General features: G+C 41.0%; 1 protein-coding gene across 2 annotated transcripts in view; it reads left to right on the top strand.

Moving 5' to 3' along the window:
• Nucleotides 1-2,689: 2,689 nt before the first annotated feature.
• nptnb (neuroplastin b) overlaps nucleotides 2,690-13,292 on the top strand; it is a 100,324-nt gene continuing 89,721 nt past the window's right edge. For both annotated transcript variants that reach the window (XM_061877661.1, XM_061877650.1), the window contains exon 1: nucleotides 2,690-3,158. In XM_061877661.1, the coding sequence (XP_061733645.1) occupies nucleotides 3,071-3,158 (88 nt within the window). In that variant the 5' untranslated portion in view covers nucleotides 2,690-3,070. The remainder of the gene's footprint in view (nucleotides 3,159-13,292) is intronic.

Genomic DNA, 13,292 nt, shown 5'->3' with positions numbered 1-13,292 from the left:
GTCCAATATTTTCCACAAAGATAAAATAAGTCATATTTAAGGGTAATTTGATAGTTAAAACAAATTATTATTATTATTTATTGATTGTATGTAAATGGCCCTAGTGTGTAAATGTGAGTGTGAATGTTGTCTGTCTATCTGTGTTGGCCCTGCGATGAAGTGGCGACTTGTCCAAGGTGTACCCCGCCTTCCGCCCGATTGTAGCTGAGATAAGCGGCAGCATCCCCCGCGACACCAAAAGGGAATAAGCGGTAGAAAATGGGAAGATGGATGGATGTAAATGTTGCATTTTATAAATAAAGAAAAGGAAGAAGAAAAAAAAATTATGAAATTGGCGCACGGGGTTGTATAAAATCACACCAACACAATGTGTGACGTGTACAGCGTGTTGTTATCACACCCCATTGTGCCGCTCTGCCATAAAAAATAGATCGCTGCTGATGTCAAGTTTTCTTTGCGATTACACGCGTTAAAGGCCTACTGAAATGAGATTTTCTTATTTAAAACGGGGATAGCAGGTCCATTCTACGTGTCATACTTGATCATTTCGCGATATTGCCATATTTTTGCTGAAAGGATTTAGTAGAGAACATCCACGATAAAGTTCGCAACTTTCGTTGCTAAGAGAAAAGCCCTGCCTCTACCGGAAGTCGCAGACGATGACGTTACATGTGTGGGGGCTCCTCACATCTTCACATTGTTTTTAATGGGAGCCTCCAACAAAAAGTGCTATTCGGACCGAGAAAACGACAATTTCCCCATTAATTTGAGCGAGGATGAAAGATTTGTGTTTGAGGATATTGATAGCGACGGACTAGAAAAAAATAAAAATACATTTAAAAAAAGTAAAAATAAAAAAAACGAGATTGCATTGGGACGGATTCCGATGTTTTTAGACACATTTACTAGGATAATTCTAGGAAATCCCTTATCTTTCTATTGTGTTACTTGTGTTTTAGTGAGTTAAATAGTACATGATAGTCGGAAGGGTGTCTCCACAGGTGTCTTGACGCGCAGTGTCTCAGGGGAGTCGACGGCAGCTATGGACGGCACAAGCTCAGCTTTTCTCCGGTAAGAACTAACTTTTTAACGACAATTTTCTCACTGAAACCTGCTGGTTGACATGTGGTCGGGATCCATGTTCGCTTGACCACGCTCTGATCCATAGGAAAGTTTCACCTCCAGGAATTTTAAACAAGGAATCACCGTGTGTTTGTGTGGCCTGAGGCTAAAGCTTCCCAACTCCATCTTGCTACTTTGACTTCTCCAATATTAATTGAACAAATTGCATAAGATTCAGCAACACAGATCTCCAAAATACTGTGTAATTATGCCGTTAAAGCAGAGGACATTTAGCTGTGTGTGTGTGCAGCGCTCATACTTCCTAAAAACCCGTGACGTCTTGCGTACACGTCATCATTACACAACGTTTCGAAGACGAAACTTCGGGGAAATTTTAAATTGTAATTTAGTAAACTAAAAAGGCTGTATTGGCATGTGTTGCAATGTTAATATTTCATCATTGATATATAAACTATCAGACTGCGTGGTGGGTAGTAGTGGGTTTCTGTAGGCCTTTAAATCTGCGTTATTTTTTTTTCTTTAAAAAACACACCGTCCGCAACTGCGCCGTTTATTTTATAAACCAAATAATATGCAACATTAATAGACAATAAAGAAACACAAAATAATCAAAACAAGTACAGAAACAGTACAAAACAGCGCCAGAGCGTTGTAAACTCAATAAAGACACTAAAATAGAACACGATTTATATATATATATATATATATATGTATATATATATATATATATATATATATGTATATGGTCACTATATCCATATATCCATATCTATATATGTATATAGTACATTTATATGTGTATGGTTACATATATATGGTATTACTGCCTACTTTTACTTGTTATATTCTTATTTTACTGTTATATTTTTATTCCCATTGTTGCTTTTTATTTTTAATTCTTATTGTATTGGGTGGCATAGTTCGGTTGGTAGAGTGGCCGTGCCAGTGACATGAGGGTTGCAGGTTCGATTCCCGCTTCCGCCATCCTAGTCACTGCCGTTGTGTCCTTGGGCAAGAGACTTTACCCACCTGCTCCCAGTGCCACCCACACTGGTTTAAATGTAACTTAGATATTGGGTTTCACTATGTAAAGCGCTTTGAGTCACTCGAGAAAAGCGCTGTATAAATATAATTCACTTCACTAATACTTCTCTATTTCGTTTCCATTTAAACCCCCATTATTTACTTTTTTTAAATTGATTTCAACTCTGTACACTGTTGCTGGAATGTTAATTTTCCTGAAGGAACTCTCCTGAAGGAATCAATAAAGTACTGTCTATGTTACAAAATGTAAAGCCATAGGCTCACACAAGTTCCGTAATCAATTTAAATTTGGAATTTGAAACACAGCGTCATCTGCGATGAGGTGGCGACTTGTCCAGGGTGTACACCGCCTTCAGCCCGATTGTAGCTGAGATAGGCACCAGCGCCCCCAAAAAGGGAATAAGCGGTAGGAATATGGATGGATGGAACACAGCGTCATAGTTTTCACCAGCTTTTTGGACGACTGCGCAGCTGCTGGGAGCGTCAATGCGCATGTGTGCGCATCTTTGAATCTTCCCAACGACTCCTCCCTCCCTCCCTCCCGCCCTCCCTCCTCTCTAAACCTGTCTCCTCCTCTGCAATCCGACCAGGCTTCTCCGCCGCCGATGGCCGCACATCATCGGCATCCCTAAGAGAGAGAGCGGGCGAGAGAGCGAGAAAAGAGAGAGAGAGAGGAGAGCAGCAGGCTGCTTCCACCTCCATCGCTCTGTTTTTTTTTTTTACCTCCACCAAGGAGACATTCAGGAACCACCCGTTTTTTATTTTTATTTTGCTTCCCCACGTCGAGGAATCCTGCTCGCCATGCTGGGCCCGTCTCTTCGTCACGATTATTATTACCACCATTGTCGCCGTCATCGTCACTAGAGCGACACGGGATCATCCGCAACCCCACCTCCCTCCCCCGCCTTCCCGCCCCGCATTCGAGAGGGAGACCGACGGGGAGATGCGTGCCGGCGCAGCGATGATGCTGGCGGTGGTCCTGGCGGTCCTCCTGGGCGACCTGATGCCGCCCTTCGTCGGGGCTCAGAACGGTAAGGAAATTAAAGCCGAGACGTGACCGTGGCGTGACTGCTGCAATAACACACGCGTATGGGGGCAAAGTGACTTAAAGGGGATTTGGACTCCACTTCTCCAGACCCGTTTAGTCCCCCGAGACGGTGCTATAGCGCTTTAGCGTCTTGGTAGTCACAACTACTGAAGGTGAAAGGTTGTGATGGTTTAGCACAGGCCTGGGCTATTATTTTGATTAGGGGGCCTGAATTAAGAGAAAAAAAAAATGTCTGGGGGCCAGTATGTCTAATTTTAGGGACACTAATACAAAACTTCACAATAATGTCTGATTGAATGGTTGGTCGAGTGGGGGTGACCCCAGGATGCAGAGACAGGAGACAAGGTGAAATTACAAAAATGAAAACATTTAAATTAGACTAAAAGGGATAATCAATCAATCAATCAATTATTATTTATATAGCCCTAAATCACTAGTGTCTCAAAGGGCTGCACAAACCACAACACAAACTAAAATAAATGGGTTGTACTTGTATAGCGCTTTTCTACCTTCAAGGTACTCAAAGCGCTTTTGACACTACTTCCACATTTACCCATTCACACACACATTCACACACTGATGGAGGGAGCTGCCATGCAAGGCGCTAACCAGCACCCATCAGGAGCAAGGGTGAAGTGTCTTGCTCAGGACACAACGGACATGACGAGGTTGGTACTAGGTGGGAATTGAACCAGGGACGCTCGGGTTGCGCACGGCCACTCTCCCCACTGCGCCACGCCGTCCCACTTGTTACGACTCGAAGGGCCCTGATGCAGAGAGGAAGTAAAAAAAAAAGCTTTTATTTTGAAACAACTTTTTACCTCCAGTGCAAAAAGTATTTCGCAAGAATAATCAATACGCGGAAAAATCATTCTGAGGATAAACAATTAACTCAAAATCACTCCACAAAATTAAGGAGGAATACTAATCTAAGGAAATTCTAACGAAAAAAAAAAGAATATCAATAAAAATAAACCAAGAGCGATCCAACAGGAGGAAAAAAAACACCAAACGACCTATATATACACACTAACTATGAATAACAAAAAAGTCACTCAATCAATGGGGCAATAAATTCGAAATTTGGAAAAACAAAAACTCACCAATTAGGTAGACGAAGGATAACCAAGGACGCTCGAAGGAGGAAAAAGTAAACTCAAAATTACAGAAAAAAAAAAATGCTTGATCCAAAAAGGGGTAACCAGGAAAACAGGAGCAAGACAAAGATGGTTTGCGAGGACACTGACATGAATGCTAGAAGGCACGATAATCGAGACGATCTGGCAACGGACAAAAAGAGGCGTGAGTTTAAATAACATATGGAAACAGGTGGAAACAATCAGGGATCAGGGATGACGTTAGACTGGTGACACAAGAGGAAGGGCCCGTGATCTGAAACAAGAGGGTAGCTTTTCAAAATAAAACACGTAAATCACAAGACAGAAAAAACAAGACAAGACTTCCCTCACCGCGGTGTGACACCACTACGACATGCTCTGTAGGGCCCACATAAGGGCAAGGAAAACTCAAACCCAGTGGGACGTCGTTGACAATGATGACTATGAGAAACCTTGGAGAGGACCGCATATGTGGGCAACCCCCCACCCCAAAAAACAATTTACAAACACAAGCTATGGGATGACGTAAGAGGAAACGTGAGGAAATGTGACCCCGGAAGTAAATGCGTCATCCCATAGCTTGTGTTTGTAAATTGTTTTTTTAAATTTTTCATAATACAGCGCTAACAAAACGTCTGTATTTTTATGATATAGCGTTATATTTTTATAATATAAGGTTAACAAAACGTCTGTATTAATCATGACCCCGGAAGTAAATGGGGGGGAAGGTTTTTGTAGGGGGGAAGAAATTTGGCGTGAAAGATCCAACACAACCGGGAGAGTCCGGTCCAAAACGGATCCAACACAGCAGCGAGAGTCCCGTCCACAGTGGAGCCAATAGGAAACCATCCCAAGCGGAGGCGGATCAGCAGCGCAGAGACGTCCCCAGCCGACACACAGGCGAGCGGTCCATCCTGGGTCCCGACTCTGGACGAGCGGTCCATCCTGGGTCCCGACTCTGGACAGCCAGTACTTCATCCATGGCCATCAGACCGGACCCACTCCACACGGGAGAGTGGGGCAAAGGAGAAAAAAAAAAGAAACGGCAGCTCAAGTGGTCTAAAAAGGGGGTCTATTTAAAGGTAGATAACTAGATAACTAAGGGAGATGGGGCAGAAACGCACACCATGAAATCTGAACAAAATAGGTTCCTCAGAGGTCGGCAGGAGAAAGGGCCAGTGCACACTGAGCACGGCAAGAGTCCAACAAAAGTAATCCTTTTACCTCAGGGGGACTAGAAAATAAACACACAGGAGGTTAGGGAATTCAGGACAAAGTAGCACAAACATACCAGGTCTGGTGAACCAGGTGCATGCGTGAGAGGAGTTCTGGATACAATAACCGCCGAGGCCAAGCTAACAGTGACAAGCCGGTGTGCTAATTGCGAGCAGGTGTGCCTCAAGGTCCACCCCTTGCCGAGGACGAATCACTCAAAGCACAGGTGCAGACAAAGGAGAAGGCAGGAAAACACTGAAAACTCAGCATGAACTCTAAAAACGTTATGACAGACCGCCTTAAAAAACGTAATGGAATTGTATTTTTTTCTGTTAACAATAAAACACTGAATGACAAAATATGAAAAGTCACACCCCCTTTCGATCGACATATTTTACAATCAAGTGAAACGCAACAAAAATGCAACAAACAGTGAAATATGAACGCGAAGGGTACAAAATAAACCCACCTACAATCTGATGTATCACTAAGCTTTACAACTTTGTTGTGAAAAGCTGCTTCCGCGTCTGTGGAAACGCTTCACGCCCACACTGCTCGGTGCCTCGTCTGTGCTGCTGTGATGTAGGTTACCATAGTAACTAATTCGTTTACTATAGTACCTGGTATATCATCCATAAGCGCAGATTCCAACCATTTAAATACTTTGTATAGTTGAAGACTTACGGTCAGTAGAAAACATCACCGCACATCATCTACCTTGAATTGATTAACATGGACCCCGACTTAAACAAGTTGAAAAACTTATTCGGGTGTTACCATTTAGTGGTCAATTGTACGGAATATGTACTGTACTGTGCAATCTACTAATACAAGTTTCAATCAATCAATCATGATTGCAGCTACAGTTTCCATCTTAAAGATCTAAAAAAAATATTTGGGAATGTCCGGCGGGTCAGATTGAAAAGCGTAGCGGGCCGCATGTGGCCCCAGGGCCTTAATTTGCCCAGGTCTGGTTTAGCAGGACAAACCTGTTCTGTAACAACTCGCCAGAGTGTGTACTGTAAATACCGGGCCTCGTTGAGACCACTGACCTGACACACTAGGCGTAATTTTAAATTATAAAACATTATGAAGCCACGGAGCACCTAAAGCAGACCTCGGCAAATTAAGGCCCGGGGACCACATGCGGCCCGTTAAGCTTTTCAATCTGGTTTGCCGGCAAATCATTTTTTTTTTTTTTAGATCTTTAAGCTGGAAAGTGTAGCTGCCATCATGATGTGCGGTGATGTTTTCTAATGACCGGAAGTCTTGAACTATACTAAGTCTTTCAATGGTTGTAATCTGCACTTTTGCATAATATACTAGTTACTAGGGCTGGGTGATATATCAATATACACGATATATCGCAGGTTTGTCTCCGTGCGATACAGAAAATGACTATATCGTGATATTCGAGTATACGTTCTCACGCAGTTGCTTTTAGCTGCGGGTATTACATTACAGGCTCTTCTCGCTCTTTCCTGTGTCTCCTTCTCACAGACTAGCCCACCTTCTTACACAGGTCAGATAATGTCACGACATACGTAACATACGTACACGCCCTCGCGGAGCAGAGAGTAGCAGCATGGGTAACATTAGCTGTGATGCTAGCAGAGCCATGAGAGTGGTAATACGAGAGAATGAAGGAAGAATTAATTCCCAAGAAAAACAACAGGGGTCCATCGTCTGGCGGTGGTTTGGCTTCAAGTAGGAATATGTCAAACAGACAACCGTAATTTGTCAAGTGTTGGCCAAAAGCGTTGCTACAAACAATCTCATTACTGCTAATATGTAGCATCATTTGAAAAGCCACTTGCTAGAGAAGGAAGAGCGCTTACTCCGCATGTCAACCTCTCGGTGCCACACACCCACACCAACAAAATGCAGAGGCAAACATTTCCAGATAAACACCATATGAAAAAAATAGTCAACCACATAATTTAATAACGTCCGCCATAACCTACCACATAGCGAGGGACGAACGCTATTTAATTTCTATTATGCAGTTCATTTTTATTTGACACTTAAAATGTCTCTGACAATTTTGCACTTTCTGTTTGGGAAATGACATGAATGTTTAATAAATACAGTTTTGGTCAATTGACTTAGTTGTGATTTCCTTCTCTGCATGAAAGTTGAAAAGTAGCATATATTAATGCAGTATGAACAATTTCAGTTAGTTTTAATGTAGACACATAGAATCATCATACTGCTGTGATTTTATGTATCAAGTGTTAATTCAAGGCCTAGGCAAAATATCGAGATATATATCGTGTATGGCCTAAAAATATCGAGATATTAAAAAAAAAAAAAGGCCATATCGCCCAGCCCTACTAGTTACTATGGTAATCTAAGTCACAGCAGCTCAGACGAGGCACCAAGCAGTGTGGGTGGGGAGCGTTTCCACAGAGTGTTTCCAGAGCCCGTAATGTGGGTGTCAGGGACAGTTGCAGAAGGAGATTTTTACATCAAAGTTATAAAGCTCAGTGATTAATCAGATGTATCAGATAGAAGGTGTTTTTTTGTTTTTTTTTACCATTGGCGATCATATTTTGCTGTGTTTGTGTATGTGGGTGGAGAGGGATGTGACGTTCAAATGTAGTCAATATTCAGTCTTTTATCGTTCATAGTTAATATTGTAAATCTCACATTTTTTATTTTCATGTACATTCTGGGTGTCTCATTCTGTAAAAAAATTTGAAATTCCATTCCTTTTTTAAGGCGGTCTGTCATAACGATTTTAGCATTCAATCAGACATTATTGTGAGGTTTTGTATTGGTGTTCCTAAAAATAATCCAGGCCCCCATACACGTTTTTCCTCAAAATTTGGCCCCCGAGTCAAAATAATTGCCCAGGCCTGACCTAAATGGACATGGAGGGAAAAAAATGTTTTGCGATAACACTTTTCTCGCAATACTTTTTGCGAGATTTTCAAAAGGTTTTTTTCCCACGTCACTGAACCGGGAGTAAAACCGACACAGCGATGGTGAACCGGTAGTGAAACAGACAACGCGATGGAGGAGCCTGCCCATCATTTGTGGCAGAAGTTTATTGATTTCTATTTTAACTTTGACCTAACATATAAAGACGTCAAATCGAATTACGGTCCCACAACTGCGCAGATGATGGGTAGGCTCCCACATGCTCCAGCTCCTCCATTGCTGTGTCTGTTTTACTTCCGGTTCACTGACATTGGAAAAAAACTTCTTGCGAGATCTCGCAAAAAGTGTCGCGAGATCTCGCAAAAAGTATTGTGAGATCTCGTAAAAAGTATTTTTCCTATGTCAGTGAACCGGAAGTAAAACAGACACAACAATGTCGGAGCTTACCCATCATGTGTGGGAGAAGTTTATTGATTTATATTTTAGCATTGACCTAACATATAAAAGACATTAAATCGTATTATGGTGCCACAACAGAGTGAAAATGATGGGTAGGCTCCCGCATGCTCCTGCTCCTCCATCGCTGTGTCTGTTTCACTTCCGGTTCGCCATTGCTGTGTCTGTTTTACTTCCGGTTCACTGACATAGGAAAAAAATATTTTGCGAGGTCTCGCAAAAAGTATTGCGATATCTTGCAAAACATCCATGTCCCTTTAGGGGATCTGTATGAAGCTGACATGACCTGATTTTTTTAAGGGATGGGTATCGTTTACATTTTAATCAGTACTTTAAAACTGTGTTTTTCAACCACTGTGCCATTATGCAACTTCACCTATATGGTCCCAAAATTTTGTTTTTGCAAATCAATAATTGCAATCTGCAAATAATGTGCCGTCACTTAGGATCTTTGCTGTCTAGAGCTCGGCAAAGTAACCGTGTAATACTACATATCAGTAGGTGGCAGCAGGTAGTTTATTGCTTTGTAAAAGTCAGAATGTGTCGGGTGAAACGACATGCAGACCACAGCGTGAGGCAGCGTTCAGGGTTAAAAGGTATGTAATGCTTAAACCAAAAATTAACAAAAGGAAAAGCAAAAGGCAATGAAGCATAGGGATGGCTATGCAAAACAAAAGTACAAGTTAACTGGCTACAAAGTAAACAGAAACCAAATGCTGGATGACAGCAAAAACTTAGGGCATCCACTAAGTACATCCGTACATGACATGACAATCAAAAATGTCCACACAAAGAGGGATAGCAACAACTTAAATAGCCTTGCTTGCTAACCCAAAGCAGTTGTGGGGAATAGTGGTAAAAGGAAGACATGAAACTGCTACAGGAAAGCACCAACAAAACAGGAAAGGCCACCTAAATAACAGCGCAAGACAAAAACTAAACCACGACACAGGAAAACACCCAAAAACTCACAATAAGGCACAACGTCCTGGTGGAGTTTAATTTTTTAACGTTTTGTGCTGGTGGTGTGCCCCCAGATTTTTTAATGAAAAAAAACGTGCTCTGCCTCAAAAAAGGTTGAAAACACTGCTTTAAAAAACAGTATAAATGCTTAAACTGTACCTAAACAGGTACTTTAAAAAAGTACCTGTGGGTGTGTCCTTAAGACACACCCACCAGATTTTAGAAGATAAATATGTTTACATACACTATATATTCTTTTTTACCGGGCTATAAACCGCAGTCATGTGTACTAGTACAAAATATTTAGCAAATGTTTATTTACATACCTTAATTGTTTCAAAACGATGTCTGTAACACGGCAGTAAAACGGCTGATCAAACAAAACAGAAGTCATTGTCTTGGACCCCCTAGCTGCCGAAGCTAGCTCTCAAACAGCTAAACAGATAACTCCACGGTGACGTTTTGGTGAATTTTCCAAAAATGAAACAATACAAAAAAGAATGATATTGTAGGTCAATAATACTAATACAGACACTTGTAAACTTGTTAACATATTGGCTAATGCTAACGATGTGTGATTGATTACATTACGTAAGTACGTACAAATATGCACGAAAACACTCCTACAGACAACACATAGGACGGTTTAGTACGTATGAATTGTTTTGGTTATATTGTAAACCTTACAAACGTTGCTCGGAGTGATGAATGAACCCTTCAAGTGGAAAAAAAGCCATGCATGCTATGTTGTTATGATAATTATAAATGCTACAATTAGCCTTAAATTCCGCCATGGTTCATTCGACTGTGACTAAAAACGCATGTTCTCTGTTCCTAGCGTTAGTTTTCTTGACTTTTAAGAGCTGATATGCATGGTGAGTCTATGCTAACAAATATTGTTCTGGGATCTTGACAAATGAATAATACGAAACTAAAGTACCCTAATTGTACTTACAAAAGAAGAAAAAAAAATACAAATGTGAAGTGAACTGAATTATATTTATATAGCGCTTTTCTCTAGTGACTCAAAGCGCTTTACATGGTAAAACCCAATATCTAAGTTACATTTAAACCAGTGTGGGTGATACTGGGTGCAGGTGGGTAAAGTGTCTTGCCCAAGGACACAACGGCAGTGACTAGGATGGCTAAAGCGGGGATCGAACCTGGAACCCTCAAGTTGCTGGCACGGCCACTCTACCAACCGCCCAATATAAAACCAATATAAAAAATATATAAAAATAAATATGATTAAAAATGACGTTACAAAGTCTAGCCTCGTTGTGGCTAGGCTTTGTAACAAGCAACGCAACTTCGCAGGGAATAGTAGTGGCGTAGTATATGCAAACTAATAATCAGAGGTAGGTAGTAACACGCTACGTTTACTCCGTTACATCTACTTGAGTAACTTTTGGGATAAATTGTACTTCTAAGAGTAGTTTTAATGCAACATACTTTTACTTTTACTTGAGTATATTTATAGAGAAGAAACGCTACTTTTACTCACCTCCATTTATCTACAATCGGCTCACTACTCGCTACTGATTTTTGAATCGATCTGTTAATGCTTAATTTGTTTGTTTTGGTGGTCAGACAGACCTTCAAAGTAGGATCTATCAAATGCCTGCCGGCATATGCAGTAACATATTGTGTCATTTCCCATTCTATCATTTTGTCAAAATGATGAGGGACAAGCATGAAAGAAAGGGATAGGTTATTAATATACTTGTCCATGTACATGTTCTAGGGGCACCACGGTAAACAGGGGTTAGTACATGGGCCTCACAATACGAAGGTCCTGAGTCCTGGCTTGGGATCTTTCTGTGTGGAGTTTGCATGTTCTCTCCGTGACTGAGTGGGTTTCCTCCGAGTACTCCGGCTTCCTCCCACCTCCAAAGACATGCACCACATTCACAATGAATTGATTAACGTGGACCCCGACTTGAACAAGTTGAAAAACGTATTCAGGTGTTACCATGTAGTGGTCAATTGTACGGAATATGTACTGTACTGTGCAATCTACTAATAAAAGTTTCAATCAATCAATCAACCTGGGGATAGGTGGATTGGCAGCACTAAATTGGCCCTAGTGTGTGAATGTTGTCTGTCAATCTGTGTTGGACCAGCGACTTGTCCAGGGTGTACGCCGCCTTCCGCCTGAATGCAGCTGAGATAGGCTCCAGCATCCCCCGCGACCCCAAAAGGGACAAGCGGTAGAAAATGGATGAATAGATGTACATGTTCTAGCTGTACTTCTGTTCAAATGTAATAAACACTTCATCTTCTGTTGTTCGGATACTTCACATAAGTTTTGGGTGACACTACAAATTTGGGTATGATTCCAATACCCAATAGTTATAAGATCATATATTGGTCATATTCAAAGTTCTCATGTGTCCTGAGTTTTGAAACAGTAAAAAAGACAAAAGATTTGGTGATAATAAAACTATCAATGTAATCATTTTAGTATCGACTTGTGTACTTGGTATCATCACAGTTGATATTTATATACCATAGAACCACTCATTTGTTTACTTTTAAGAGCACTAGCTTGCTGTTAGCGGTTAGCTATTGTATCCTCCTACGATGTGTAGTGAAGCATGTTTAGCTATTCCTCGTCCTTTATGATACTTATAAGAACCATCATTTATGTGTCGTAATGGAGGCGAGGATTAGTGATTTAAAAGTCGATAAAACGCTGTGGACGCACGTTAGCCGCTAGCTAGCCACTGTATGTCCTAAAGCATCGCTTGCAGAGTAGTGTTCCGGTGTTTATAGCTTCACCTGTATTGTTTGTTTTTAAGCCAAGCTGCATCCATTGTCCCTCTTCTGTCTCCACAATCTTTCCGCTTGCAAGTGCTGTGTGTGTGTTGCTTCGCGAGATGCGCCTCAACTCATGTTACCAGCAATGTCACAACGGTGCTCCATTAGGCGCATGAAAAAAAAAAAAAGTAACAGTATTTTTCAAAGGCGCTATAGTACCTTTTTTAGTTCATTAGTACCGCGGTATTTTATTACTAATGGTGTACCATACAACCCTAATTAGAATACGAAAATACACTTTCGGATTAGAGCAAGCGTACAAGCGGTTGTATACAAATTATGAGACCTTCTTGCTTGCACCTTTAGGTGATTAGTATATTTGTAATGAGATTTTTCATCTGTTTGCAGAATTTTTTCAAAAATGTTTTTGTGTAAACATCCCTCATTTTGTGTCTTTGGCCACTTAAAAATCAATGCCGTACTTTCCCAACCCTTTAACTTTTCTGTCCCCACATTGGCATAATAGAACGTTATTTATTTGTCCAGATCAGGGGTGTCAAACTAATTTTACATCAGGGGCCACATAGAGAAAAATCTACTTCCAAGTGGGCTAGGCTGGTAAAATAACAGCAAGATAACTTAAAAATAAAGACAACTTCAGATTCTTTTCTTTGTTAAAAATTAGAACAAGCACATTCTGAAATTGTACAAATCATCACGTT

This window comes from Nerophis ophidion, linkage group LG02, assembly GCF_033978795.1.
Source record: "Nerophis ophidion isolate RoL-2023_Sa linkage group LG02, RoL_Noph_v1.0, whole genome shotgun sequence".
In the NCBI taxonomy this organism is placed as follows: domain Eukaryota; kingdom Metazoa; phylum Chordata; class Actinopteri; order Syngnathiformes; family Syngnathidae; genus Nerophis; species Nerophis ophidion.
The sequence above is the reverse complement of the archived record's forward strand: the minus strand, read 5'-3'. Positions and strand labels throughout refer to the sequence as shown.